Source organism: Astatotilapia calliptera, chromosome 1, assembly GCF_900246225.1.
Source record: "Astatotilapia calliptera chromosome 1, fAstCal1.2, whole genome shotgun sequence".
Taxonomy (NCBI): Eukaryota; Metazoa; Chordata; class Actinopteri; order Cichliformes; family Cichlidae; genus Astatotilapia; species Astatotilapia calliptera.
In genome coordinates this window covers 10590553-10617431 of record NC_039302.1, presented here as the reverse complement: position 1 = coordinate 10617431, position 26879 = coordinate 10590553, and the positions used below count along the sequence as shown (strand labels likewise).

The 26879-nt window shown below is 42.4% G+C and overlaps 3 protein-coding genes across 3 annotated transcripts; 1 reads left to right on the top strand and 2 right to left on the bottom strand.

The window, feature by feature from the left end:
- Positions 1 to 1723: 1723 nt before the first annotated feature.
- slc39a1 (solute carrier family 39 member 1) lies at positions 1724 to 7751 on the bottom strand. The gene is made up of 4 exons (XM_026163314.1): positions 7500 to 7751; positions 6010 to 6140; positions 5299 to 5601; positions 1724 to 2695 (listed from the first exon to the last, which is right to left on the bottom strand). The coding sequence occupies exons 1-4, from the start codon at positions 7612 to 7614 to the stop codon at positions 2342 to 2344; spliced, it is 903 nt and encodes a 300-aa protein (XP_026019099.1). The 5' UTR covers positions 7615 to 7751; the 3' UTR covers positions 1724 to 2341.
- Positions 7752 to 10466: 2715 nt separating this feature from the next.
- On the bottom strand, positions 10467 to 13659 carry LOC113019532 (erythrocyte band 7 integral membrane protein-like). The gene has a single exon (XM_026163286.1). It carries the CDS (start codon positions 13645 to 13647, stop codon positions 12793 to 12795), a length of 855 nt encoding a protein of 284 aa, XP_026019071.1. The 5' UTR covers positions 13648 to 13659; the 3' UTR covers positions 10467 to 12792.
- A 144-nt stretch (positions 13660 to 13803) lies between these two features.
- tmem208 (transmembrane protein 208) lies at positions 13804 to 19508 on the top strand. The gene is made up of 6 exons (XM_026163298.1): positions 13804 to 13987; positions 17106 to 17201; positions 17481 to 17540; positions 17637 to 17773; positions 18662 to 18746; positions 18832 to 19508. The coding sequence occupies exons 1-6, from the start codon at positions 13982 to 13984 to the stop codon at positions 18967 to 18969; spliced, it is 522 nt and encodes a 173-aa protein (XP_026019083.1). The 5' UTR covers positions 13804 to 13981; the 3' UTR covers positions 18970 to 19508.
- The last annotated feature ends 7371 nt before the right edge of the window (positions 19509 to 26879 follow it).

The window sequence follows — 26879 nt, the reverse complement described above, 5'->3', positions numbered from 1 at the left end:
TCACTAAATGGTATTCCTAAAAACTTAGATTTAAGTCTCTTATTTCTGTCTGTTTGGTATGCTGTCCATTTTGGATGAGGCTATAAGACAGAGGATCAACACTCCCACCATGCGGCTCCAGTAATCTGCTGCCAAATGCAATCAAACCCCCAAACACACCACGCAAAATTTTAAAAACCCAATTTGTTAAGTTAAATATTCACATTGGACTTGTTTTTCTTTCACCTGCTCCCTTTAGAGGTCACCACAGGACATCATTTGCCCGTAGCCATACCACACCCCTGCAATCATGAACCCTCTCTGTGATCTTCCTCTTTTAAAAATTCTTCCTCTTTTCACATCCCACTCAAAAATGAAGGAATCTCTGTATGTGTGTTAGTTCCATTACTTTAAATATCTTATTTATTTTGCAGTTTTTGGTTTGAAGTCAGGGAATGATGACATTTGGGGTTCATGCATGAGATCATGTGTGAGTGAAAGTAGACGATGAGACGATGAGACAACGAGAAAGCTCCGTTGTAAACAACAACAACAACAACAACAACAACAAAGAAAGAACCAGAACTTGCACTCATTTTTTAAAGTTCCTTTTTACTTTGAAAAGGTTAACAAAAAGCAGTCGTGTTTCTCATGAGAAGAATGACCATAAGGCGCAAAATATACATGTAGTTTGCTTATAAAAAGACAGTCAAGGTTTTCAAATGATTTTTATATGTTAGAGTGCAAACTGGGTGATGTTGTGCTAAAGAAAAGGAGTGGCTTTTATTTCTTTGGCTAACCAAAGGTGACATTAAAAAATAAAAATAAAAAAGGCGAGGCATGTGACATGTCATGTCATTATAACACTTTTTTTGATGACAGTGTCCTTTTCATGCCAATCAAATTTATACTTCCTGCTTTTGGCACGTATGTGGAGTCAGAAGATTACACAAGAGATACTTCACTGCTTAAATATAACAGTCAGTACTTGGAGTGTAAGCAGGCTGAAATATGATACTTTATACTAGACCTGCAACCCTTTTTAAAATAGTAGTGATGCATCATCTTTTCAGTAATAAGAAGTAAAATAAGAGTATTAAGAACAATATGTAAGAACTTACTAAAATCACTGGAAAAACAACATTTAGTAAACAAGACCGGGTCAGTGAAAAACCAGTTTACAAACCCCAAATACCCAACTGAGCCAACTGTAAAGAACAACATGCGTGAAACAAAAGTAAAGAAACAATCAGTGCATTTCGGAAAGAAGTAACTGTCAAACTTCTCCGCTGACCTTGCGATTTATAAATATTAAAGCTCTGGAGGCACCAGGCATAGTGATTGAATGAATTAAAAGAGGTCATACTTATAGACTGCCCCTTTGTTGCAGTGGTGATGTGCATATCCTGAAAGTTCAGAGGCAACGTTCAGCATGCATTTCAAAATAACATCAGCGATGAATTCAACAAATGCAGCACTGCAGTCAGTAGTCCATCTTTATGGAGGGCCAAAAGTGCCCAAATCAAAAACCAATATACAAATAAATGATATATAAACAAATGTATATCATTTATAAAATGCGACAGAAACACAATCCAGTCACAGGTTTGGACAAACTTTTGACTGGTTTAATTTAATTTGCATCTGTATTTATTTACCTTTGTATTAATAATCTTTTTTTAAATTTAATTTTTACCAGTGATATTTCCGTTTTATTATAAACTAATCATTCATTTTTTAAATATTCATATTTATTTATTGTTATGTTTTATTTTCCCTCTTACACAACAACCCCCAGTACCAATTCTCCCTTGAAAATCCATGTTTAAGCACAAACGCATAAAACACTTAAAAATATGTAATAAATAAATGGCAACACATGATTTAGTTGGGCGGTGGGTTAAATAAAACACAAATATGAAACCATATGGAAGCACTCTTGAAAAAGTACATTAAAATAAAAAAAATTGGTGAATTACCACAAAGTTAAATACAGATGCAAATTAGAACGGAAATATTAGGATGTGTCACATTTTAGAAACAAGTTAGCCTACAATTATTTTTAATACTATTTGATGTATTTTATAGCATTTGTTGACATTGATTCTTCATGTCTTGGTCCTCTGTATTTCAATATGCAATACTGTAAAAGTTAAAACGTAAATCAATAAAATGCCAAATGTTGTCACGCTCCTTTGATATGAACGACTCCAGGAGTAGGTGTGACCCTGTGGCAGCAAAGCTACGTCTTCCTTCAAGTTTGTCTCTGTGTACCAAAGTGAAGTGAATCTGTGGGAGCTGTACAACAGATGCAAGGGATATCCTGACGGAAATGTCAGCCGAAAGTAACGAAATGTCAGTTTCAACCCAAAAATGTCAAACCTGCCATGATGGTGAAGCCGAACAGGATGAACATCACCTTAAGGAGCTGATTCCCGGGGGAATTCAGCTCATGCGGGAGAATCTCCAGGAAAGTGATGTAAACAAACGTGCCTGCAGCGAGCCCCTCCAGCACGGCCTGGATCAGAGGTCCGGCTGTCAGCTGAGCCTCCATCACACCGATGCCGATGGCGATGCCTAAAGGAGACATCAAGGCAAACACTACGATGTAAGCGGCAACCCACAGTGGGTGAACTGTGCTCTGGATCAGCTTCACAGACAGGCTGAACACGATGATGCTCTTATGAACAAGAATAGCGATGCAGATCTCCAGTACCTGGAAAAAATAAAGACATTTTGCGTATATTTAGATTTACTTTGTGTTATAAAGCTGTAATTACAATGAAACAAACAACAGCATGTAGATGACTAGCTGTACTAAGGCTGGGGCTAAATTATAGAAGTTTAATGGTAGCAGGAATTCCGTCATTATTAAAAGGAATCTATTCTGTGACATGTTTTAATTATTATGTGTTTAGTTCTAACAAATTCACCAGCTGCCAGAGAAGAAGCCGTTTTATAAAACACAAATTTATGACAGCTACTGCAATGGGCTCCGATAAGTGTTTCAGCTATTTTAATATGGAATTCATTTAGTGAGTGGTACAACAAATTATTTTTTCCTGGGAGTAATTGAGTAATGCAGTCCATTACTTTTAATAAAAGTGTTCTGTGTAGTATGTGTAATAATGACTGTGAGTCACGACTCCAACACTGATCACAGGAAAGAGGGGGAATACCTCAACAAACATGCACAAACATTTGACCCACAGCATGCAATAAATTTGTGTGAATGTAATTTGCTTTTTGCAGCTTAGCAATGGCGGTGACTCTGAAAATGGAGCCAATAACAACCCAGCGAGAATCAATGAGGAACCGAATCGATATATTCTAATCAATTCCCATCCCTAGCAATATTTGTAGAGTAGTGTGCAAAAGTCTTAAGCGATCCTGGGGACTTACTGAAACGTCCAAACATACATACAAATACAACGTATTTATATAATTGTAAGGAGCTAGAACATCAATATGTGGTATAACCAACGTTACTCTTTTGGTTGTGTGTTTTGTTGTTGGTTTTTTTAAGCATAAAGGAGACAGCCTGCTGAGAAATGCTCTTTGGAAATCACCTTGGTGGTGAAAAAAACAATATAATGTCAAACTGTGTTATCTTTGGCAACAAATCACACGTTTATACAACAGACTGCTGGTAACAAAGTGCCTAAAGATACAATTAAAATAGGTTCTTTGATAAGTTTATGCTTGAATGATTCATATGTAGGGATGGGTACCGGTGTCCGGTGCCATGATGGCACCGGTTCTGACATAAACGGTAGTAACCAGACTGAAAAGCAGCGCACATTTCGGTGCTTTATTTCGGTGCTTTTTTTTCCTGAGCTGTGATACACTTCTAGCCAATCATTTTACGTTTCCGAGGATAGTAGGCGGGGCCAGGTACATACGTTCTGTTAGAGCAGAGCTACAGATTAAAAATGTCCAAGGCGAAGCGGTCAAAAGTCTGGCTGTACTTCACAGCAGAATATGCAAACTCAGCAGCCTGCAACAAGTGCTTTAAGCTGATACTGTGATACTGTCAAAGGAGGTGACACCTCAAATCCGATGAAACACCTGGCGACGCATAGCGTTTTTTTTAAAAAGCCAAGAAATGCGCCGTATGATAGCTTGCTGCGAGACCTCACACCGAGCACATCTACTGCGGGTGGGTTGCCTGTTATGCATCATCCCCCAAAAACACGAAGAATAGAGTCCTGGCCCCTAGCCCTGCCAGTGTAGCAGAAATGATGACGGATGATGATGGCAGCAGCAGCCGTTCTTCTCTGTGTGAGTAGCTTAATGTTGTTCGTGTGTAATTTACGTTGAGTAGGCTAACCACGTTATTACATTAATGCATGTAAGGTGAACTAGCAAACATCATCATAGCTACATGCGGCTGTCCTCTTGTTTGATGGCAGATACTCCCTTCACCCTGGCCAAAAAGGCTAAAATGACCAAAGAAAAAGTGGAAAACAGTTAAACGTGAGAGGTTTTTGGACAAAGTTTGTGTTTTTTCCATTGTTTAAGCACTGCTTCCAGCCAAGAGTGATACCATATATGCCCCATAGCTGCAGAAAAGGCTAACATTGTTATCTTTTTACAAAAAACAGCTGAACATGAGAGGTTTTTGGACCAATTTTGTGTTCTCCATTCTTTAAGCACCGGTTTGAGCACCGTTTGAGCACCGGCACCGTTTCAAAAGTAACGATTTGGCACCGGTATCGGATAAAACCTAAACGATACTCATCCCTATTCATATGTCAGTGTTAAGTGGCTTAACAAAAAATAAACATTGTACTGAAAATGGTCAGGTACAGGGAGTGGACCGAAAATGGGTGAAAAAGCAGCCAGTGTCCAAAGAAACAGAAAAAGTGTTAGAAAGCTTGGAGAGCTATTGCTCTAGACCAGAGCAACATATAAGGAAACTGGGGTTTATTCAAGACTTTTGTACAGTACAGTTACATTTTATGTATTGTATATATTGTTCTCAGTTGTAAAGTACAGCTGAACACACACATCAAATTTTCATGTGAATGAAAGATGCTGACTGAAATTCTGCTAAAGCTGCTTGTGCTGTCATTCGATCAGTAGAAATAAATCCGACTCATTTTGCTGCCAAAGTTTTCTGAAGCTCTGAACTGAAACTTGCTCTGCAAACATGACTTCAACTTCACCTGAGCATTAATTTCCCAAATAAATGCTGACACGGGTTTGACACGTAGCAAGAGAGAGGTGCGATTACGAGCCTTTAAAAGTTTGTGTGGATTAAGAAAAAAAAAACAAAACGCGATCACAGTTACCGTCAGGTGATTTGGTCTGTCTTACCTTCGAGTCAGTGCTTTGCAGGCCAATAGCAAGACCCTCAAAAACTGAATGGAGTGAGAGAGACAGGAAGAGCATGAAGGAACGAAAGGAGGAGTGAGCCTGTAAGTCTACATGAACGTGGTGGCCGCTGCTCTCCAGATCACGGGCTGTGGCTAGCCCGTGGCCGTGCCCATGGTCATGCAAAAGGGGAGCACTCTCCTCACGAGCCCCTCTCATCTCCCGGAAGCTCTGGACAATCTTCTCCAGTATGAGGACCATGAAGAAGCCGGCAGCTATGATGAACTCTGGAAGGGGAAAGGGGGTCTTTTTAAGACCAGATACAGAGATTCAACAGTTAATGTGGTCAATGTGGTAAAATCAAGAATTAGTGAATAGATGTTTAACACAGGAAGGAAATAGTAGACAGGATATCTACTGTAGAAGATGAAAATAGATGAAATAGAAAATATCAGCATTAATAGGAGTAATAGTATTTTGAGCTATAACAAACAGCCTTTCAATCTTGCGGTTTCACATGACTGTGGAGCAAATATGTTTGAATTTTGGACCACAAATACTTTGAACAGGTGACAATCTGAAAATCTGAGGTTGTTCATGCAAAAAAATAACATTAATTTGGAATACAGATCAATGCATTGTAAATATATGATATATTATCTTATATTATATTGTTTCCTTTATGAGTTCGTCTAAATCATTATTCCGAGATACCTCCACCTCCCGAGCATCCAGCACTGTGCCAATGTCTGACAGATAATCCGGAATGATGTCGAGCAGACATGCTGCCAGGAAAACCCCACCAGCAAAGCAGCTGATCAAACTGAGAACCATGCGATGAATATCTGCAAAGAGGAAGACAAAACATGCTTTATGTTTCAGCACAAACTTAAACACAGCAGTAAAACCTTGTCCTATATAATGGCTTTTTTATTGGTTTATTTAGCCTTCTATAACCAGGAAACCCAATGGAGATCAAATTTCTTTCACAACAGAGGCCTGGCCAGATGGCAGTCTGTATTACTCCCCTAGCTGTACTAGCTTATATGTTGATTTCTTTTATTAGAACATAACAGATAAAAAGCCCATGCTACTGACTAGTATGCAAAATGTATTGCTGGGAATCTAATAAACTATGACCTGTCACTAAAACATACTGTTTACAAATAAAGAACACTGACAATGATGTCATCATTTTTGAACACAGGAGGGGCCGGGCTCTTGTTAAATCACTACTAGCCTTCAGCTTCATCTGATCGTTCAGTAGAACCTAAACCTAAATCTGAAAGATTAATGGTACATGTCCAACTATAAATCACGGGATTTCCCTCCACCCTTTGAATTGTTGGAACATCATGTGACACGCTCATGAGCAATGATGACTCAAAAGAGGACTCCAGCAGCAATAAGCCAGAATTGATGCTTTCACTTCCTTGTAAGAAAGCCGAACTTAACTCACCTCTATAACACATTTTTTTCAAATTCATATTTTCACTTTTGTGTTCTAGAAATGTGACATCAGAGTTTTAACCTTCACAGCTATCAGGTGACTGAAGCCAGAGGTCAGAGGATGGTTCACTTGATTGGACAGATTAACCCTTTAGACTGACATAAATGACTGCTGTGATATTAGAAATAATAAACCGTCAAAATGTAGACATTAAAATATCTACAGCATTATCTTGCCCTCCACGTGTGAGACCCACCCTGTTTTTCAACACTTGTGCTGCGCATGTTCAGTTTCCAGGACCGGGCTAAAAAAAAATCAACTGCAGCACTTAAAACATTTCAGCGAGGTGATATGTGATCATGTGATCCACTGGAAGCTACAACGGTGAAACCATTGAGCTCCTGTAACTGGGCTTTTCTGAAGCTACACTAAACTTCGTTTACATTTCTTGCAAATTAAGGTTTCCGCCTTTATCTGTAAATGGCAGCAAATCCCAAAAGAGGCAGGAATACCTTACAGGAATGAGCAACTTCTCCCGTTTAGCTCGGCATTGGTGACATCGAGACACAACTAACAGAGAACAAGTAATATTAATAATTTGTTCCCCCTTTCCGCCTTTTGAGCTGAGATTGGTGAGATCTCGGTATTTGAAAATCAGATTATAGCAGTCACATATTTTATCCTCTCAAATACAGATACTGCTGCTATTAGCAGCTGCTTATGCCATTCCTTTTTCATATTAGTGTGTACCAACCTGTCCCATTTGTCTCTCTGAACCATTTGATCCGAGCGGGGATAAATCCAAAAAGAAGAGTTAGGAGCAACAACCCGATCAGAGCGCCGATTTTCACCTGGAACAGATACTCCATCGTGTAGTGTCAGTTCAGGACTGAGGTACAAATATTAGGTTAACATCGGCGCAAGACGACGACTCCAGCAAGTTCCAACTAAAGAATCTGACAGACGAGCCGCCGCTGCCGCAGGGTTGTTATTTAGACAAGAGCAGGCTACGAGGACCGTGAAGGGACAAAAGTGGCGTGGCTAAAAACAAATGAGGAAAAAAGCGAATTTTTACTCTTTACTGTTTTATAGTAACAATGCTTCTCTAATAATGATTTTAATGCTGCTACCACAATCTCAACCTCTACTGCTACCACTAACAACAACAACAACAACATTATTATTGTTGTTGTAGTTATAATAATAATAATAATAATAATAATAATAAATCCAAGTCCTGCTTAATAATAAAACCTATGCGGAAAACTATATATACAAAATCCCACTTTAAATATCGTATAATCACTGTGGTTGAATTTTTTTTCTATTACTTTTAATAGATCAAAGCTATTTCTTGTTAAAATTTTAAACTGTGGTTGTGGTGCTAACTGCTAAACGTTAGGGAGAAACAGACCAACTGTGTGGGGTGATGGAGCATATCTTCAACCTAAACCTGAGGCTGGGGAGAGTTCCACAGCTCTGGAAAACCCTTCTGTGTTGTACCAGTGCCAAAGACTCTACGTCCGAAGGCTCTGACATCCCACCTGATGCAGACCCTGGAGCGGCTGGTCCTAGCTCAGCTTCGGCCTCTGGTGAGCTCATCACTGGACCCACTTCAGTTTGCCTACCAACCTGGCATTGGAGTGGATGATGCTGTCACTCACCTTCCACATCGTTCCGTCTCTCAGCTGGAGACTGCTGGGAGCATTGTGAGAATCATGTTCTTTGATTTCTCCAGCGCCTTCAACACCATTCTTCCCACAGTTCTGAAGGAGAGCTGGAGTACACAGTGGACCATCACCTCACGTCATGGATACTGGGTCTACCTCACCGACCGACCACAGTACATGAGAACTCAGAGCTGTGTGTCACACAGGGTTGTCTCCAGTACAGGGGCCCCACAGGGAATGTTTTTGGCTCCGTTACTCTTCACCATCTACACTGCAGATTTCTCCCACAACTCCCAGTGCTTCCTTCAGAAGTTCTCTGATGACTCTGCAGTATTCGGCCTCATCACTGATGGGGATGACAGGGAGTACAAAGAACTGACCCAAGACTCTGTGGACTGGTGCCAGCAGAACTACCTCCAGATCAACACTAGAAAAACCAAGGAGCTGGTGGTAGACTTCTGCAGGCACAAACATCCTCCACTGCAACCACTGAACATCCAAGGTATGGACATTGAGGCTGTGGATAGCTACAGGTACCTTGTTGTTGAACAATAAACTGGCCGGACTCATAATTCAGATGCAGGCTGTACCTGCTGTGGAGGCTCAGGTCTTTTGGAGTGAAGGGCCCACTCCTGAAGACCTTTTATGACTCTGTGGTGGCCTCAGCCATCTTTTACAGTGTGGTCCGCTGAGGCAGCAGCATCTCTGTTGGGGACAGGAAGAGACTGAACAGGGTGATCCGGAGGGCCAGCTCTGTTCTAGGATGCTCTCTGGACAGAGTGGAGGTGCTGAGTGACAGGAGAATGGTGGCTAAGCTGTCATTTCTGTTGGACAACATCTCCCACCCCATGCAGGAGACCCTGACAGCACTGTGGCATTTTAAACCATGACATTAAATTCTAGAGGAAAAAAAATCATATTACCCTATAAAAGAAATTATATCCTTACCCCATAAAAAACAAATACAATACTTGAATAGCAAAACTATTCTAAACATCGTTTCTGCTTTAAATGTATTTATTCATTTATTTATTTATTTAGTGTGACTTCTAGAAATGGCCAGCAGATGGAACCCCGTGTCCATGGTTCGCAACTCACTTTCAACTACAGGAAGGAGGTTTGGCACTCTAAGAATCCAAATTAGTTGGAGAATTCAGGAACAGCTAGGCTGGTGGAAGAATAACTTCCAAAGAGAAAAATAAAACATTTTGGGGAAAGTTCATCCAACTAGTTGTGTTTTTTGTTTTGTGGTTGTTGTTTTTTTTTGTTTTTTTTAGCTAATTTGACACTCACTTGCCACTTTATTGGTATAATATCTGTTCAACTGCTCATTAATGTAATATCTAATCACCAAAACATAGGGCAGCAACTCGGTAAAAACAACTTGCTGAAATTCAAACTGCGTATCAGTATGATGAAAAAAGAGTGAACCTGGCATGACTATTGGTGCTGGTCAGAGTATTTCAGAAACTGCTGATCTAATGGGATTGACAAAGAATGGCCTGAAAAAGAGAAAATATCCAATGAGCAGCAGTTCTCCGGACAAAAATGCAGCCACTAGTTATAGCCAAGGTATGCAGAAGAGCATCTGTGGACACACAACATGTCGAACCTTGAAGCAGATGTGCTACAGCAGCAGAAGACCGCACAGAGTGCCACAGGAAACCAAGGCTGTAATTCATATGGACTCACTAACTGAACAACAGGAGAGTGGAAACGAGTCTGATCTCAGGAGTCTATTTCTGCTGCAATGGATGAACCAATCTGTGTGACACCATCACATCAACATGAACCAAAATCCCAGAGAAATCAGCACCTTGTTGAATCTGTGCCATGAAGAATTAAAGAGGCTCTGAAAGTAAGAGGGTCCAACCCAGTGCTGCTGAAATGTATGTAATAAAGTGGCTGTTGAGAGAATGTGATGTTTTTTTAATAAAAAAAAAAAAACAATCAAAAAAAGTTTTTGTCCCGATGATCATTTAAATTAAAGCTAATTTATACAGTTGTTCATAAGTTATCCAGTTTAGTACCCTGTGTTTGAAGACAGCTGATGAGACTTGCTTTTCAGTCAGATCTTTATTTGTCACCTTTATCTGTCATATACATATCTCAAGACAAAATCATATACGTTTGTCAGCAAAGCAAAAACCAACAATAATCCTGAATCCAACTTCAACACACATGTTTTGACTTAACATAAGCTCCACAGCATCTGATACTCCTCTTTCACTGTAACAGCAAAAAAAGAGATAAAAGTTACTGTAGTATAATGTCACAGCCTTTGTATCCTGTAGTGACAGGTAACTTAAACCCGTTTGTCCCACAAAACCGAGCCCTTCGTGAGGCAACAGCAAAACTATAATAAACTTCACAGGGCTCTATATATAAAACACTGCTTGATCACAGACAGACTAAACAATGCAAGCTACATTTAGAAACTCTGTTCTTGAAATGCTAAAAAGAGGGAAACACATGCAAACTGCAGATATACTACAGATTAATACAGATTAATACAAAGGCTAGTATTTGGCTTTTGAGCGCAAGTGATAAAATATCATTTAAAAAAAAAAAAATAGGTAAAGTAACTTCTTTAGATAACTTTGTATAGAAGTGCATAGAGTGATACTGGACTGTAAAATGAATACATGTCAGTACATTAAGGCCTTTGGTTGTAAGATTTACAGCCTCTGCTTCACCTAAGCAGACAATGAAGCCACACAGGTTGACGGGATGAACAAGATAAAAGAAACAACTGACAGCCATGTACTGAGGTGTGGCTGCTCAGGCCCATCTTCTGACTGTGTCAGATGAATCTGTGGGTGTTTGAACCGCTTGTCCACCCGTTACATGCTGTGGATCATTAGAGAGTTTAGAGTAAACACACAAGTTCAGCAACCATCGACTTGTTTCAGCTTATAATGTAGTAGTATAGTGGCAACTAGAGAAAAGGTGTGTGTGTATGTTTCTGTACAATTACTTGGTAACTCTGACTGATCCTCGCTTTCTGACCAGCTTATTCAAACACGACTCCCTGCTTCTTCATGGTCAGTGGAGCGAAGTGGAATACATTACATTAACAATATTCACGGCATTCAAGGTTTGAAGCCCAAATTCAACATTTCACACAAACATGTCAGCTTTTTGTCCTTCATCCTCACAATCACATCCAACGAGCGGGAGAGACTAAAGGTAAAGGTAACAACGATGATGTCAGGTCTAAGGTTAGTCTGAGTTTTACACTTAAAATTAGTCTAAAACACATTCAGTAAGGTTTTGGCAATAGTAACAGACAGTACAGTCAGAATACTTATATAATGAAAACACTTTAAATAACTGCAGCACTGAGATGCTGGCAGCTGTACCAGTGCTGAGAAATATATAGACCAGGGTGTGTGTGTGTGTGTGTGCAGCTGTAGACCACATATCTATCAGGCACTTAAACTCACAATTTCTACATTTGTAACCAAAATGTAACAAGATAAGAGTTAAACTGCACTCTCGCTGATTTGGTTTAAGGCTCATACACAATTTCCGAATTCAGTCAGCGGTCAGCTATTGGCAGGCACGCCGAGCCAGCCGCTGGAGATTTTGCTGGGCGTCTGGCACCTCCGGCTCTGGACTGACTGAGCGAGCATGCTGAATGGACAAGAGCTGATGGAGAGCTGAGGCTGGTCAGCTAAACAGCAAAGTGAAGTGAGCAAACTTGCTTTGCTAAAAGAAAATATAGTTATTATTTCCTGATCTATGTGTGAGTGCTGCTGCTGGTTAAACACAGCAGGCTAGGTTCAGATGAAAGAAGGAAATAAAAATGCCACCGTCTCAATGCAGTGTATTATAAACCACAGGGAGCAACTCACCAAGCATCATCTTAGCACTAGTGGTTTAATTCCACAGCCACAGAGCTATGTAAATGACAGACTGGAGTCATTTATGACTGCTTTTTTTTTAATATAATGACTCTATTTGTGTTCATCCCAGTTTATTTATTTTTTAATCTATGACATATCTTGTAAAATGCCCTAATATAATTAATTATGGGTTTCAATCCCTGCTATGTAAAAAAGGGGTTTGGCTTAGGCTTTGCCTCAAGGCTTCTACAGCAGTAAATCGGGCTGCTGTAGGTGTGTTTGCCATGGTTCACTGCAAAACACCACAAGTGGAAATTCACAATAAAACCCACCCCAGCAGTGTTATATATAATAACTTTCTATCAGCTGTGCCACACCAATAATTACTAATTCGTGGCTTATTAATAGGAAACCTTGAAAATAAGCCCACTCGGTTACCTGATGGTTACAGAGGAATGCCTAACAGAGGGAGGGACTGTGTAATATGTCAGGTGATCCGTGCTGTGTTAGTGTGTGGATTTTAGCCTCCTCAGTGTTTGATGAGGCCCTGCATCATCTCCAGCGGCAGCGGGAAAATGATGGTGGAGTTCTTCTCGGCAGCGATGGTGTTGAGGGTCTGCAGGTAGCGCAGCTGCAGGGCGGACGGAGACTCTGCGATCACCAGGGAGGCCTCCTTGAGCGCCCGCGACGCGTTCATCTCCCCCTCGGCGGCGATCACCTTGGCTCTGGCCTCGCGACTCGCCTCTGCCTCAGCCGCCATGGCTCTCTGGAGCTGGAGGGGCAGCTTCACATCTTTGATCTCCACCCTCTCCACCTTGATTCCCCAGTCATCCGTGGCGTCATCCAGTGACGACTGCATGCTGTGCGCGATCTCCTCGCGGTCGGACAGGATCTCGGCCAGGTTCTTGGTGCCCAGCACGTTCCTCAGGGTGGTCTGGGCCAGCAGGCGCGTGGCTGCATCCGCGTTAGTGATGTTGGCCACAGCCAGGGTGGCATTCTGGACGCGATAGTAGACCACGCCATCAACGCTCACTGTCACCGAGTCTTTGGTCAGAACCTCTTGAGGTGGGATGTCGAAGGTGATGGTGCGCATGTCCACGTTAATGAAGCTGTCGGTGCACGGCACGATGAAGAACAAACCCGGTCCTTTGGCTCCACCACGCAAAATGCGCCCCAGGCGGAAGATAATGGCCCTCTCGTACTCCTTCACGATCTTGATGCACATCCAGATAGATAAGGGCAAGGTGAGCAGCACGAGGAGGAGGGAGAGGCCGACCAGCAGCCAGCCGCAAAACCCGATGTCCGAGTCAGTATTCTCCAAAGTTACCTGACGCTCGCGTCTCCTGGCTTCTTTCAGGGCGGTGTCCTCGTTGTCGCCAGCCATTGTCTGGGCCCAAAATCTGAACTAACTGTTAAGCTGAGGTAAAGATGGCAGTAGTTTACTGGAGCAGCTGCTGCGCACTCCTGAAAAAACACAAACAGAAAAAAACTACACAACGATTACGCAAAGACGCGGGAGACGGAAATGGAGCTGATGATGCCATAATCGTGCGCCGGATATGTTGCTATTCCCCACACAAGCCGTGAGTGCTGATGTGTTTCAAGAGTCTGGACGGGTTTAATGCAGTAACGAGCAGAGCGGCAGCGGCGGCTCGGAGGTCGATGTCCAAGAAGACGGCAGCGGAGGAGAGCAGCAGCAGCACCGGTCCGGAGAGCGAATGGCGGTGAGGCACACACACATGCGGCAGAGCTGAGTAGTTCACTTCCACATTTCCTCAATGCTGTACCGCAGCTGATGCACCGACTCAGCTGCAGAGAGCATCAGAAGCCTGCGGTTTGTTCTGCGATGGCGTGAAAACAAACTCAACACAAGAATCTAATTTCTGTCACTTTCTCACGTTTGATCTCTCCCACCCCGGCTTCGTTCACGCGTGCTGCTATGCAGTACTGGTGGAAGGGATCGATCCATGTATCGGGAGTGTCGATACCGACGCTGGTATTGGACACTAGCGCGGATACTTTGTTTCTATCCGATTCAGTTCAGCTGTGTTAAATTATTATCATAATTATGGGGGGAAATTAAAGAGAAATACCTCAAATATACACTATGAAAAAATGTCTGAACCTTTTCGTTTTGAGTCCCATGTCTGTTTTATTTTATTTACACCTTATGGCCACATTGATACCACAGAAGCTGCCCTGTCCCTGAAGCCCAAAGTGCTTTAAAGACAGGCACATTTACACTCCAGGTCCCCAAAATACATGAAAAGCTGAAAGGTGTGTTTTGTTGTGTTAACTCATTTTACTAAGTAAAAATCACAGTGATTTGGTGGTCATTAAAATGTGTTCAGAATATGCAAATTGATGATGATTCATGTCATAAATCATGACACACCGCTCTCCCCTACATAAGCTGCCTGTACAGGTTAAAAGAATTGGTATCGGCAGTATGGGAGAAGCGTTTCATACAGACAGGCACCAGCCAGCCAAAAGGTTTGAACGCAGGACCTTCTTGCTGACGCACTGCCCTGCATCAGACAGATACTAAAGGTAGATGAGTTTAAATACCTGGAGTCAGTCATACAAGACAACGGAGAGAGGTGAAGAAGAGAGTAGAGCAGGTGGAGATGAGTGTCAGGGATGATCTGTGGCTGAAGAATAGCAGGAGGTAGAGGTGTCTGAGATGGAGATGCTAAGAGTTTCATTGGGAGTGACCAGGATGGGCAAGATTAGAAATGAGTACATCAGAGTTACAGCACAGGTCGAGCAGTTCGGAGACAAAGTTAGAGAAGCAAGGCTGAGATGGTTCGGACATGTATAGAGGATATATTTAATAAAGGATGCTGAAGATGGAGCTGCCGGGCAGGAGGAAAAGAGCAGGAGCACAGAGAAGGTTCATGGATGTAGTGAAGGAGGACGCACAGAGTGTTGGTGTGATAAAGGGGGATGCTAGGGATAGGGTGAGATGGAGGCAGATGAAGAAGAAGAAGGTATTTAAACATCTTTTGATTCGGGCCTGTATTTTTGCAGAGGGAACAATAAACAGAGCAAAGGCAAACTTTTAATGTAATCACATAAAAATGTGCATTAAAATCATATTTTACATTGAAGACAAAATTGATCTTGACAAAGACGTTTACATTTATCTGCTAAAACCTTCACACTTCATTCATTACTGATACTGTACCCCTACACTGATATTTAGTTATTGTGCATCATGTCAGATATCATCAGTTGAAAACATAATGAAAAGGTTTCATGTGAGTGGAAGCTTTAATCTGTGTTCCTTCTGTAGGACGCACTTTTTTAACCTAATTTTGTTTTTGTTTTTATATCATAGTAACGTCGTATTTAATGGACTGAAGAAGTGAATTAACGTTCTGAGTGTATGCTCATGCATTTGTAAATCGTACAACCAGTAGCGGTCTTAGATATGGGCGACATGGGGAGTTGCCCAGGGCGGCATCGTGGTAGGGTCAGCATCATGGCATCCGCAAAAAAACAAGTTGCACATACCCATGCTGCCCCGACATCATAACAGCGCATTTTGGGGATTGCAAAGGCACTGAACTGTTTTCTATCGCCCCTTTGCGAGGAGTAAAGGCGCCCTTTTTGAATAATTAAACGGCGTTTTTTTTTAATGCTATTTCTTAACCAGAGGTGTTCGAAAACTCACAATACTTGGCTGGCCTCTGGCTGGTTGGAAAAGCGTGAAAAATGTGCTTTAAAGTGTTTACATTAATTTTGGGGAAAATGAAGTGTAGTCCAAAATTTGGACTGTTCATATAACGATATATATCGGATGACGATATAAAAACGTCTATCGTTTCATTTTACGCTATCGTTTATTTCGTGGTGTCGCAAAATAAACTGTTTACGGCAATATCTTTTCATTATTTTGATGGTCACTGTAGTGGCTATATTAATTTCTTAAAGTTTTCTCTTTCTCTGATATTTTATATAGCAACACTACGGATGGACAAGCGCCTGTTTTTATGCGTTGTTGTTAGCAACAACGACGGTAAAACCATCGCATGTCCGCTTGTTTATTTCCACATAAACCTTTCACAATAAAGCTCAAGATCCTGTTGAGACCTTTCAAAATAAACGGAATCACGTGAAAAAGTATGCAGAGTATTGACGGATGAGAAGCAAAAAAAGAGTCGTCAGGTGCTAAAAAATAAACCTTAGACTCAAACGTTAGAACAGGCTTTTCCCTGCAGCACGCCGTGTAATAAATACAAAGAAAACGGCGAACGTTACAACCTGTCTAAAAGTGTCTAAAATGTCTAAAAATGTGTAGTTTCATGCATCGGTTAAAACACTCTACTCCAGGTAAGCGACGCCTAGCTGGAGACAATTCACCTACCCGAGAGTCACAGAATTTACAGAAAATATTACATTTTTTCGTTATTGGGACGATAGATGTTTTATATTGGGATATGAGATTTTGGTCATATCGCACAGCCCTAGTCCATATGCTTTATGTCCAAATGTAAGTGGGGCCAGTGGAACAACCACTGTGTTACTGTCTTGTGGTGCTTTATCATCACTGGAGAGAAGCTCGAGTCCAGAGGTGACATCTTCGCTAAGATTACCTGCTCATTTTAAGACATTGTTCCCTACCTAGTTGTAGATCTAATAACTCTGAAGACGTACACACATTGGTGCTTTAGATGAGTTGAGTTCTTCTATTTCAGATATTTATGGTAGAAGCTGATAGATCCAGCCAAACACCATACAGTAAGAAAGAAGCATCTGAAAGCTTTTGCGCCTGCCTTAATTAAAATGCTTGGATACGTATGGTAACGCTGTCATTGCCCTCTGTGTTTTGCCCATCAGCCCAAAGGTAAAGTTGGCACGAAGGGAAAGAAGCAGATCTACGAGGAGAATGAAGCCACTCTGAAGTTCTACACGAGAGTCATCCTCGGAGCGAATGTAAGAGGCCCTGTGTTGTTTTTGGATGTTTTCAGTCATGTTTTCAGGCCTTTACAGGGTCTCCAGGGTGAGAAATTGATTCGTAGGGGATCAAAGTGTGTTCACACTTCATTTTCTGAGGCTTTGACTATTTGGGACACTCAGATCTAATATCAGTTTAAGTCCTGACTGTAGGATTTGGGTGTTTATATATTGATTTAGGTGCATTTTTTATTTTAAAAAATGTAATTCATAATTTGTTTGAAATAGTGATCGCAGGTCTCTTGTGCTCCTCTGCAGGCGATATACGCCGCTGTAAATTTCTTGGTTTTCTACAGTTCGTCCACATTTTGGACATGGGTGAGTTTATTTAAAGACCATAATTTAAACTGTGAATGTCCGCAAATAGGATTGAATGTTTCTGGCTTTAAAACTCTTCTACGACTCCTCTGGCAGTTGCTGCTCGTGTTCGCGTTGGCGGTGTACGTCGGGAGTTACCGCTCCATGGCAGCCATGGCCAAGCCGGCGTTTGCTGACGACGGAAGTCTCCTGGACGGAGGGATAGACCTAAACATGGAGCAGGGAATGGCAGAGTAAGTCGTCCCTCCAAGATGTCTCACACCGTCCAGTGAGGTGTGTGAGGCATTTCCAGCTTTTGTTGAAGTGCGGTGGTATATCTGTCCTACTTGTGCATTGTGGAAACTAAACAGAGTTTTTGGTGTTTTTCCACTTAACAACATGCATGAGCTCTCACAGCATTTTTTGTCTTTGAAAAAAAAAAAATGACACAATTAATATACTGCTCAACAAATGAAAGGAGGCTCATCATCGCCCCTCTAGTGCACCTGTTGATAATTTCATAAAGACCAAAGCAGCTGAAACCGATTAACATCCTGACCAGATCAATATCCCACAACTTTAACTGACTTGATGCTATAGTCTGATTTAAAAAGTGCTCCTTCATCTTTTTGAGCGCTTTATAAAAGTAGTTCAATTTCAAGCAAAGGCTTCACCAGATTTAGATTTGGCTGCTGTCCCGTACAACGCCGTGTTCTCCAGACATCAATAGAGAATCTCTAGTGGTGATGGACCTCTAAATTGTCCATCACAAATCATCAACCTCTGTGTCTGCCCGACCTGACTTTTTTGTGAGGAGGAACCTCATTGCGGATGAAAACATAGGAAGAGTCCAGTGTGCAGGCCTGAAGGTGGCGCCTGAGGTCAGGAGTGTTGCCAGTAACACGCTTGTACTTTAAAAAACCCCAAAAGACATTCATGTGGTTGTACTCCATGTCGAGACTCCAAGATGAGACTGTGAATGTGGCTTTACTGTAACGCCTCGAGGAGCCCGAGGTGAAACATTTGCTGGAAACCACCTGAACCGTGGCACGTGTGCAAAGGTCCAGGCGGCCTGATGAGAGCTCTGTGTCCTTTGCTGTGGTCACATGTTCTTTTTCAGTGATGATTAATTCTGGTTTTAGACACCTGAAGGACGTGATCCTGCTCACAGCCATAGTGCAAGTGCTCAGCACCATCTCCTCTTACTTCTGGTATCTCTGGCTGCTGGTAAGAGCTTTTGTAGTCCCGACTTCTTTTCATTTTGTTTTCCACACACGTCATAATTTAAGTTTGTCCTGTGTGTGTGTGCCAGGCCCCGGCCCGTGCCCTCTACTTGCTGTGGGTAAACTTCCTGGGCCCCTGGTTTATGGCAGAAAGCCCGTCGGCGCCGGAGGAGGTGAACGAGAAGAAGCAGAGAAGACAAGAGCGCAGGCAGATGAGACGATTCTGATGCTGCAGAGCAGGCGAAGCAGTATTTTTATACGCAGAATCTAATCTAGAAGATGGCGAGGAATTCATAAGTTATTCAGGAAGAAATTTAGTTATTAAATTAAACTCAATCCAGATCTGATCTTGTGGAATCTCGTTTTCCGTGTTTGCTTTCTTTCTGCTCTCCTGTGATTGAGTTTTCTCCCGAAGTTATGAAACAAATTATTCCTTATTTAGATAATATTACAGCCCAAATGTAATTTGTCCCCAGGCAGAGATTAGGGGTTTTGCTGTTGCACAATGCTGCTGCGCTGTCCCATGCAGGTTTGAGTTACAGTGAGTCAGATTTCAGTTCCACAGCAAGATGAGTCCAAATTTCTTTGAATCTGTCAGTGCCGCTTTTATTGTGGTGCACGGTTTGTTTTATTTTTCAAAAACTGTGAGCATTCATCGGAGAATCAAGAGACGTTTATGAGTTATTGCTGTCGTCAAATCAACTGAATGCCAGTGAGTTTTAATAAGAAAATTGAAACAATTTTGCAATAAACAAAAGAAATCTTCCTTCAGTGTCTCGAGTTTAAAATTTTATTTATTTGCAGACGTAATGTTTGGCTTAAACGCGACTAAAGGATTGAGAGATGATTATCAGTTTCCTTACGAGACTAAAATTTGGTTTTGGTGTAAATAAACCTGACAGGTGTTTCATGGGTTTAAAATGTAACTCTCAGAGAAATGTCGGATTTTAAAATCAATCCAAGAAGAAGAAAAATGTCATGTTTGGCAAAAGCTGAAGCCAGATGATCCACATAGGACACGGTCATTTGCAATCAAATATTCATGGCCTAGTTTAGACAAAGAGAAACATGAGTAATTGTAATGGTCGGTTATAATAAGGATTATTAAATTCACGAATTCATTTTGTGAAATGCCAGAGGAGGAAAATGGTTTACAGAAACTCTTATATAAAACAACTAACAGTACTATTATCCACATGACATCCATTTATTTCAAACGAACTATGATACAGTTTTTAAGCTTGTTCTCAACTCACATCCACTCACCAGCGAATTCATTAGGTTAATTGGGTTCAACTGCTTGTAAATGAATATATCTCATCAGCCAATCACGTGGCAACAGCTCAACATGTGGTCAAGAGGACCTCCTGAAGTTCAAATCAAACATCAGAACGGGCAACAGGGATGATTTTATCTACTAGAGTTTTCCCACACAACCATCTGTGGAGTTTATAGGGAATGTTTGGAAAAAGAGAAAGTATCCAGTAAGCAGCAGTTCTCTGGGTGAAAATGCCTTGATGTTGGAGGTCAGAGGAGAACGACCAGACGGCTTTGAGCTGAGCTGAACTCAGATAGCCACTCATTAAAACCAAGGTATGCAGAAGAGCACCTCCGAACAGTGAACACTGAACCTGGATGCACACAGGCTACAGCAGCAGAAGATCACACTGTCCTAAGAACAGGTAACTGAGCTTACAGTTTCCACACTGTCACCAAAGCTGGACGGCAGAAGACTGAAAAAATGTGACCCGAGTCAGCAGCAATTGAGAAATGAGATGCTGTTGGTTTAAAAGCCTGCTCTGCACCATCTAACCGTTGCTAGTAAAGAGAATTTAGTGATTATGTTGAAACTCCAAAGAGCGCAAGTAGGCTGGCAAAGCCCTGATCTGCTTCCAGTGTAATTACAGATTGGCATTGTTGTTCTGTTCATGCTTACCCAACGCAACAAGCTACGACCTGCAGTCGTCGGGTTTGACGGGGAACTGCTGTGATGGTGTGAATCCTTTTATAAGGAAACAGAAGAGAAAAAGCATCTACAAACAAAACAAACCCCCCAAAAATGAATTTAACCAGCTTTATTTATTTTATATAACTTCATGCTTTTCCTAAAAAGTCAGTGTCCCCACAGGCTTTTTAAAAATAACTGCTTTTACTTTGCCTGTGTCCTGTCCTCCTTCATCCCAGCCCTGTGGTCCTGTACTGTCTCTATTATAGGGTTATAAACAAAAGTAACCAAAATTAGAGCAGCACAGCATCCAGTTGTCAAGGCCAATCCCAGATGTGGGCTTTGAGAGGGAGCATGTTGCAGTGTAATTTAGTGCCGGGGCCACTCACACGAACATACCCCCCCCCCCCCCCCCCCCCCAAAGGGGCTTGCATGTGTACTTTGTGTTTTCTGACTGTTGTGCTTTCTATAATAAGATGTACCGAAATTTGATGTTCGTTCTAACCGTGCAGCGAGTTCAGCGAGAAACCTGAGACAGACAGGAAAACGTCTTTTTCTGCAGGCTCAAACTTTCCCCTTTTCTCTATAACATGAAGTCGTCTCGCTTTTTACTGTAAAGTACAACAGTATGGAAAAAAGCACAGTGCTGCATGTGAACATCCCTATCGCAGCTGCTGATTTAAGATGGAAGGGGGGGGAAAGAGTGGGAGAGCGAGGATGTTGTTTACCGTGGCAGTAAAACAGGGTTTATCCTGACAAGATGAAATAAGGGAGTTAAAGCTGCATTCCATAGGCTTCTTGTGTAACTTTGTATGGTATAACCTTTAAAAGGCTTAAACCCATCATAAACTCGGAGAGGAAAGGAAAAAAGCACGAGCTCAACAATCATGAGATTAACAGAAGGATGAGCAGACACAAATGGAGCTTCTTGACTCCTCGCCTTGAGCAGAAGGTGGCCATCACATTGTGGCTCCCTTTGGGCTCACGCCACTAGACGAAACAGGAAATTGGGAGCATTTGGGCAGCAGTCGAGCCTCTGACCCTTGAACTGCGGCTCTTCTCGTCTTTGAAGTCAAGCGAGAGAATCACTTACAAAGCAATTACACGCGATGTTGAGTGTGTTTCCTTGAGCATTCAGCCTCCGCTGTGTAAACAGAATCAGAGCTCTCAGTGTGTTTGGCAGAGCCGTGGGTGTAGTCCAGTCCTGTTTTGACTAAACCGAGCCACACACTACGGACGGCTCGAGGTTTATGGCGCTAATTTTTCACTTAGACCACGATCGCTGCGATTTCTTTTCCTAATAAGAATCATCTTCGAGCATAAAGATGTCACCGGCGAGGCAGCGTTAACGTCTCCCGCCGTGGCCTTAAAAGGCCGTCGAGAATTCCTGCTGCATTTGACCCTGCGTGGGTGTGTCGGTTTGTTTGTGTGCTTGTAATGCTCATGTTGCGGGGACATACATCTGTCTCAGACACTGTTACACACACAAAAACACGTATCATGGTAGTGACTTCGCTTTGGTTTATGCCAAAAAGTTTTATTTACAGCTAAGAAAGGTGTCCTTGTCTTCTAAAGAGAAACATAACTCTGTGTTCTTGAGCATTAGAGTCCCATCAGAGATGACCCCCCCCCCCCCGATTTCCCTGCCAGCTTGTTTGAAACGGATTCAACAAGTTGCTGGAAACATTTCATGTAAACGTGACGGCATCTGTTGGATTGAGATCAGGTGACTTGGAGGTCAATTGAGTCCAGCTGACTTACTGTGATGTTCATGAAACCAGTTTGAGATGATCTGAGCTTTGTGACATGGAGCGTTATCCAGCAGAAGATGGGTCTCAAAAAGGATGGACGTGGTCAACAACACTGCTCAGATAGACTGTGGTATTTAAACGGTGCTCATTTGGTACCAGGGGGCCCAGAGTGTGCTAAGAACATATCCCCCACACCATTACAACACACGTAGCCTGAACTGTGGATACAAGGCAGGATGAATCTATGCTTTTATGTTGCTTTCACTAAATTCTGACTGAACTGTAGCCTCAGTTTCTTGTTCTTGGCTAATGGGAGTTGCAGCAGGTGTGGTCTTCTGCTGCTGTAGCCCATCTGCTTCGAGGTTCGACATGTTGGGCGTCAGAGATGGTCTGCTGCGTACATTAGTTGTAACAAGTGGTTATTTAAGTTACTGTTAACTTCCAATCATCTCGAAGTACTCATGCTTGTTTCCCTCTCACCTCTGACATCAGCATGGTATTTTTGTCCAGGGAGCTGCCGCGCAGTGGATGTTTTCTCATATTTCAAAGCGCACATTTCAAAATAAGGCCACAAAATGTGACGTTGGACTAACCCACAGACGTACCGAATACATTTCTTTTTATAAGTCCTGGAAATTCCCGATTTTGCTTTCGTTTTGTTTTATTTTTTACTAGATATGAAGAAACCTCTTTATCAAGCCTTCTATTGCTCTGAAACACGGCGTGGCTGAAATTTGAACCTCATCTAATAGCTCGGGGCTACACCTGCTGCTACCATCAACCAACCAAATTACTGGCAGCTAAGCTGTACTGTGGGCAAAGCAGGTGCCAGACTCTGACAAGGAATTCATTGAGTGCAATAAAACAGTAGCCTGCTTTGCAATATTTTTGTTTGATGGTCTGATACTTGGACGCAGGTCAAAAACAATAAAAAAAATTAATAAATTAAATGTGTCACGCTTTTTAATAACATCAGTTTATAGTCTAATTTAATTATCACACATTGCACACAATGAATGCTTTAGAGCATTCAGGTTGTATTTTGCACTCGCTGGCCTTAGCAACCCCATGAAACTTCGTTTGTACGTACATGTATCGGAGGATATGAGAGGATAGGCCTACAAATCAGCATAATAGCAGAAACGTCAAGATTGTGATGAATGTTCTCCTCTGGAGCTAAATTGATCATAAATAATTCACCGTACAATAAACTACACGCAGAGTTTGTCAAAACTTGTACACGCTGTTAAAAAAAAAATGCTCGCCAAATTATGTTTTGTGACACCGTGTATTACCTGGATGCGTGTTGTAGCAAATGTCCTCGTGGCTTGACAAGCTGATAATAAAACAGCACAAATATAAAAAGCAATTTAAGCAGTTTGAAAAAAAAAATGTTCTGTAATATGTAAAAATCTATTAATGTAACCATAAAAAAATCTGAAATTCGAAGCACCAACTTGGTCTGTTTGTGAGTTTCATTACATTGTTCAGCTTTTTTGGAAAAAATATGCTAATTCACAGTTTGCTTTACTGTGAACACCTTTGTTTATAAAGATTTACAACCTAGCAGTAACCTCCCAGGCTACAAAATGATGCCAAAGGAAAAGTGCCAAAGATTTTAATTTCTTGAGGTCCTCTCCAAAAGGGAGACTCCTGTATTAAAATGCCCAAGCGCCTTGTCTATGTCTATATAAGCAGACAACAGAAAAGTGATAAAAGAGGCAGATGGAGATTAATGCTAGATGCATTAAAGGTCCCCAGACAGATCATCTAATCATCTGTGGCTAAAAACAAACAAAACAAAACAAAATTAGCAGCAACTATAGACTGTATGCAGAAGACGGGCATAACTACTGTGAGCTCGTGTCAGGTCTCCACAGAGACTGTCCACAATTTCCCTTTTATAAAAATTCTACAGTGTTTCTTCTTCTTCTTCTTCTTAGAATTTAAATATTAAGCCCTATAGTTTGCATTATTAGTAGCATGGCTAGTGGGTGCCATGACGTGTAGCTGTAGCTACTAGCTTACCGCTAGGCTTCATCTCAGGAAGTATGAGTTTTACCTATTGCTAATGCAGTGCATTTTTAAGAATTTTAATACAATATTATGAAGAATTATATGGCATGCTATTATTATTAGTGCTGTCAGCATCAATCTCGTTAAAATGATCTTAACACCATAACCACATTAACACGTCGACGCATTAGCGCCATGCAGCCCCACGCACAGGGCAATCCGTGTTAACTCGCTAACGGAGATTTTCTGCGTTAATGCGGTTATGGCGTTAATATATATAAAAACACCCAGCACGCCCCTGCGGGCGGTTTATCCTTCAAGCTCGGGTCCTCTACCAGAGGCCTGGGAGCTTGAGGGTCCTGCGCAGTATCTTAGCTGTTCCCAGGACTGCGCTCTTCTGGACAGAGATCTCCGATGTTGTTCCCGGGATCTGCTGGAGCCACTCGCCTAGCTTGGGAGTCACCGCACCTAGTGCTCCGATTACCACGGGGACCACCGTTACCTTCACCCTCCACATCCTCTCGAGCTCTTCTCTGAGCCCTTGGTATTTCTCCAGCTTCTCGTGTTCCTTCTTCCTGATATTGCTGTCATTCGGAACCGCTACATCGATCACTACGGCCGTCTTCTTCTGTTTGTCTACCACCACTATGTCCGGTTGGTTAGCCACCACCATTTTGTCCGTCTGTATCTGGAAGTCCCACAGGATCTTAGCTCGGTCATTCTCCACCACCCTTGGGGGCATCTCCCATTTTGACCTCGGGACTTCTAGGTTATACTCGGCACAGATGTTCCTGTACACTATGCCGGCCACTTGGTTATGGCGTTCCATGTATGCCTTGCCTGCTAGCATCTTGCACCCTGCTGTTATGTGCTGGATAGTCTCTGGGGCATCTTTACACAGCCTGCACCTGGGGTCTTGCCTGGTGTGATAGACCCCAGCCTCTATGGATCTTGTACTCAGAGCTTGTTCTTGTGCTGCCATGATTAGTGCCTCTGTGCTGTCTTTCAGTCCAGCTTTGTCCAGCCACTGGTAGGATTTCTGGATATCAGCCACCTCCTCTATCTGCCGGTGGTACATACCGTGCAGGGCTCTGTCCTTCCATGATGGTTCCTCGTCTCCCTCCTCTTTCTTGGGTTTCTGCTGCCTGAGGTATTCACTGAGCACTCGGTCAGTTGGGGCCATCTTCCCAATGTATTCTTGGATGTTCGTTGTCTCATCCTGGACTGTGGTGCTGACACTCACCAGTCCCCGGCCCCCTTCCTTCCGCTTAGCGTACAGCCTCAGGGTGCTGGACTTGGGGTGAAACCCTCCATGCATGGTCAGGAGCTTTCTTGTCTTTATGTCAGTGGCTTCTATCTCCTCCTTTGGCCAGCTTATTACCCCAGCAGGGTACCTGATCACGGGCAGGGCGTATGTGTTGATGGCCCGGATCTTGTTCTTACCATTCAGCTGACTCCTCAGGACTTGCCTGACCCTCTGCAGGTACTTGGTGGTTGCAGCCTTTCTAGCGGCCTCTTCATGGTTCCCATTTGCCTGCGGGATCCCCAGGTACTTGTAACTGTCCTCTATGTCTGCAATGTTGCCTTCTGGTAGTTCAATCCCCTCAGTTCTGACTACCTTCCCTCTCTTTGTTACCATCCGACTACACTTCTCCAGTCCGAACGACATTCCAATGTCATTGCTGTATAGCCTGGTAGTGTGGATCAGTGAATCGATGTCTCGTTCACTCTTGGCATACAGCTTGATGTCATCCATGTACAGGAGGTGGCTGACAACTGCTCCGTTCCGTAGTCGGTATCCGTAGCCAGTCTTGTTAATGATCTCACTGAGGGGGTTCAGGCCTATGCAGAACAGCAGTGGGGACAGAGCATCTCCTTGGTAGATCCCGCACTTGATGGTAACTTGTGCTATGGGCTTGGAGTTGGCCTCTAGTGTTGTACGCCACATCCCCATTGAGTTCCTGATGAAGGCTCTTAGGGTCCCATTGATCTTGTACAATTCTAGGCATTCCAGTATCCAGCTGTGGGGCATTGAGTCATAGGCCTTCTTGTAATCAATCCAGGCAGTGCACAGGTTGGTCAGTCTGGTCTTGCAGTCTCGGCTGATTGTTCTGTCTACCAGTAGCTGGTGTTTTGCACCTCTGGTATTCTTGCCAATTCCTTTCTGTGTCCCGCTCATGTATTGACCCATGTGCCTGTTCATCTTAGCCGATATGATGCCTGACAGGAGCTTCCATGTAGTACTGAGGCAGGTTATTGGTCGGTAGTTGGAGGGGACCGGTATATATATATATATATATATATATATATATATATATATATATATATATATATATATATATATATATATATATATATATATAATGTTCTTCCTCTACACCCCCCCCCCCCCCCCCCCCCCCAATTTTTGCACATGTCGAGGAGC

Bases quoted from the DNA above. Each gene is read 5' to 3' on its own strand.
- LOC113019532 (XM_026163286.1), bottom strand. From the start codon at position 13,647: ATGGCTGGCGACAACGAGGACACCGCCCTGAAAGAAGCCAGGAGACGC.
- tmem208 (XM_026163298.1), top strand. The intron at 17,541-17,636 runs GTGAGTTTATTT...CTCCTCTGGCAG, and splicing joins CGTCCACATTTTGGACATGG to TTGCTGCTCGTGTTCGCGTT. The intron at 17,774-18,661 runs GTAAGTCGTCCC...TTCTGGTTTTAG, and splicing joins ATGGAGCAGGGAATGGCAGA to ACACCTGAAGGACGTGATCC.
- slc39a1 (XM_026163314.1), bottom strand. From the start codon at position 7,614: ATGGAGTATCTGTTCCAGGTGAAAATCGGCGCTCTGATCGGGTTGTTG. The intron at 6,141-7,499 runs GTTGGTACACAC...TCCTCTTTGCAG, and splicing joins CAGAGAGACAAATGGGACAG to ATATTCATCGCATGGTTCTC. The intron at 2,696-5,298 runs GTAAGACAGACC...TATTTTTTCCAG, and splicing joins TGCAAAGCACTGACTCGAAG to GTACTGGAGATCTGCATCGC.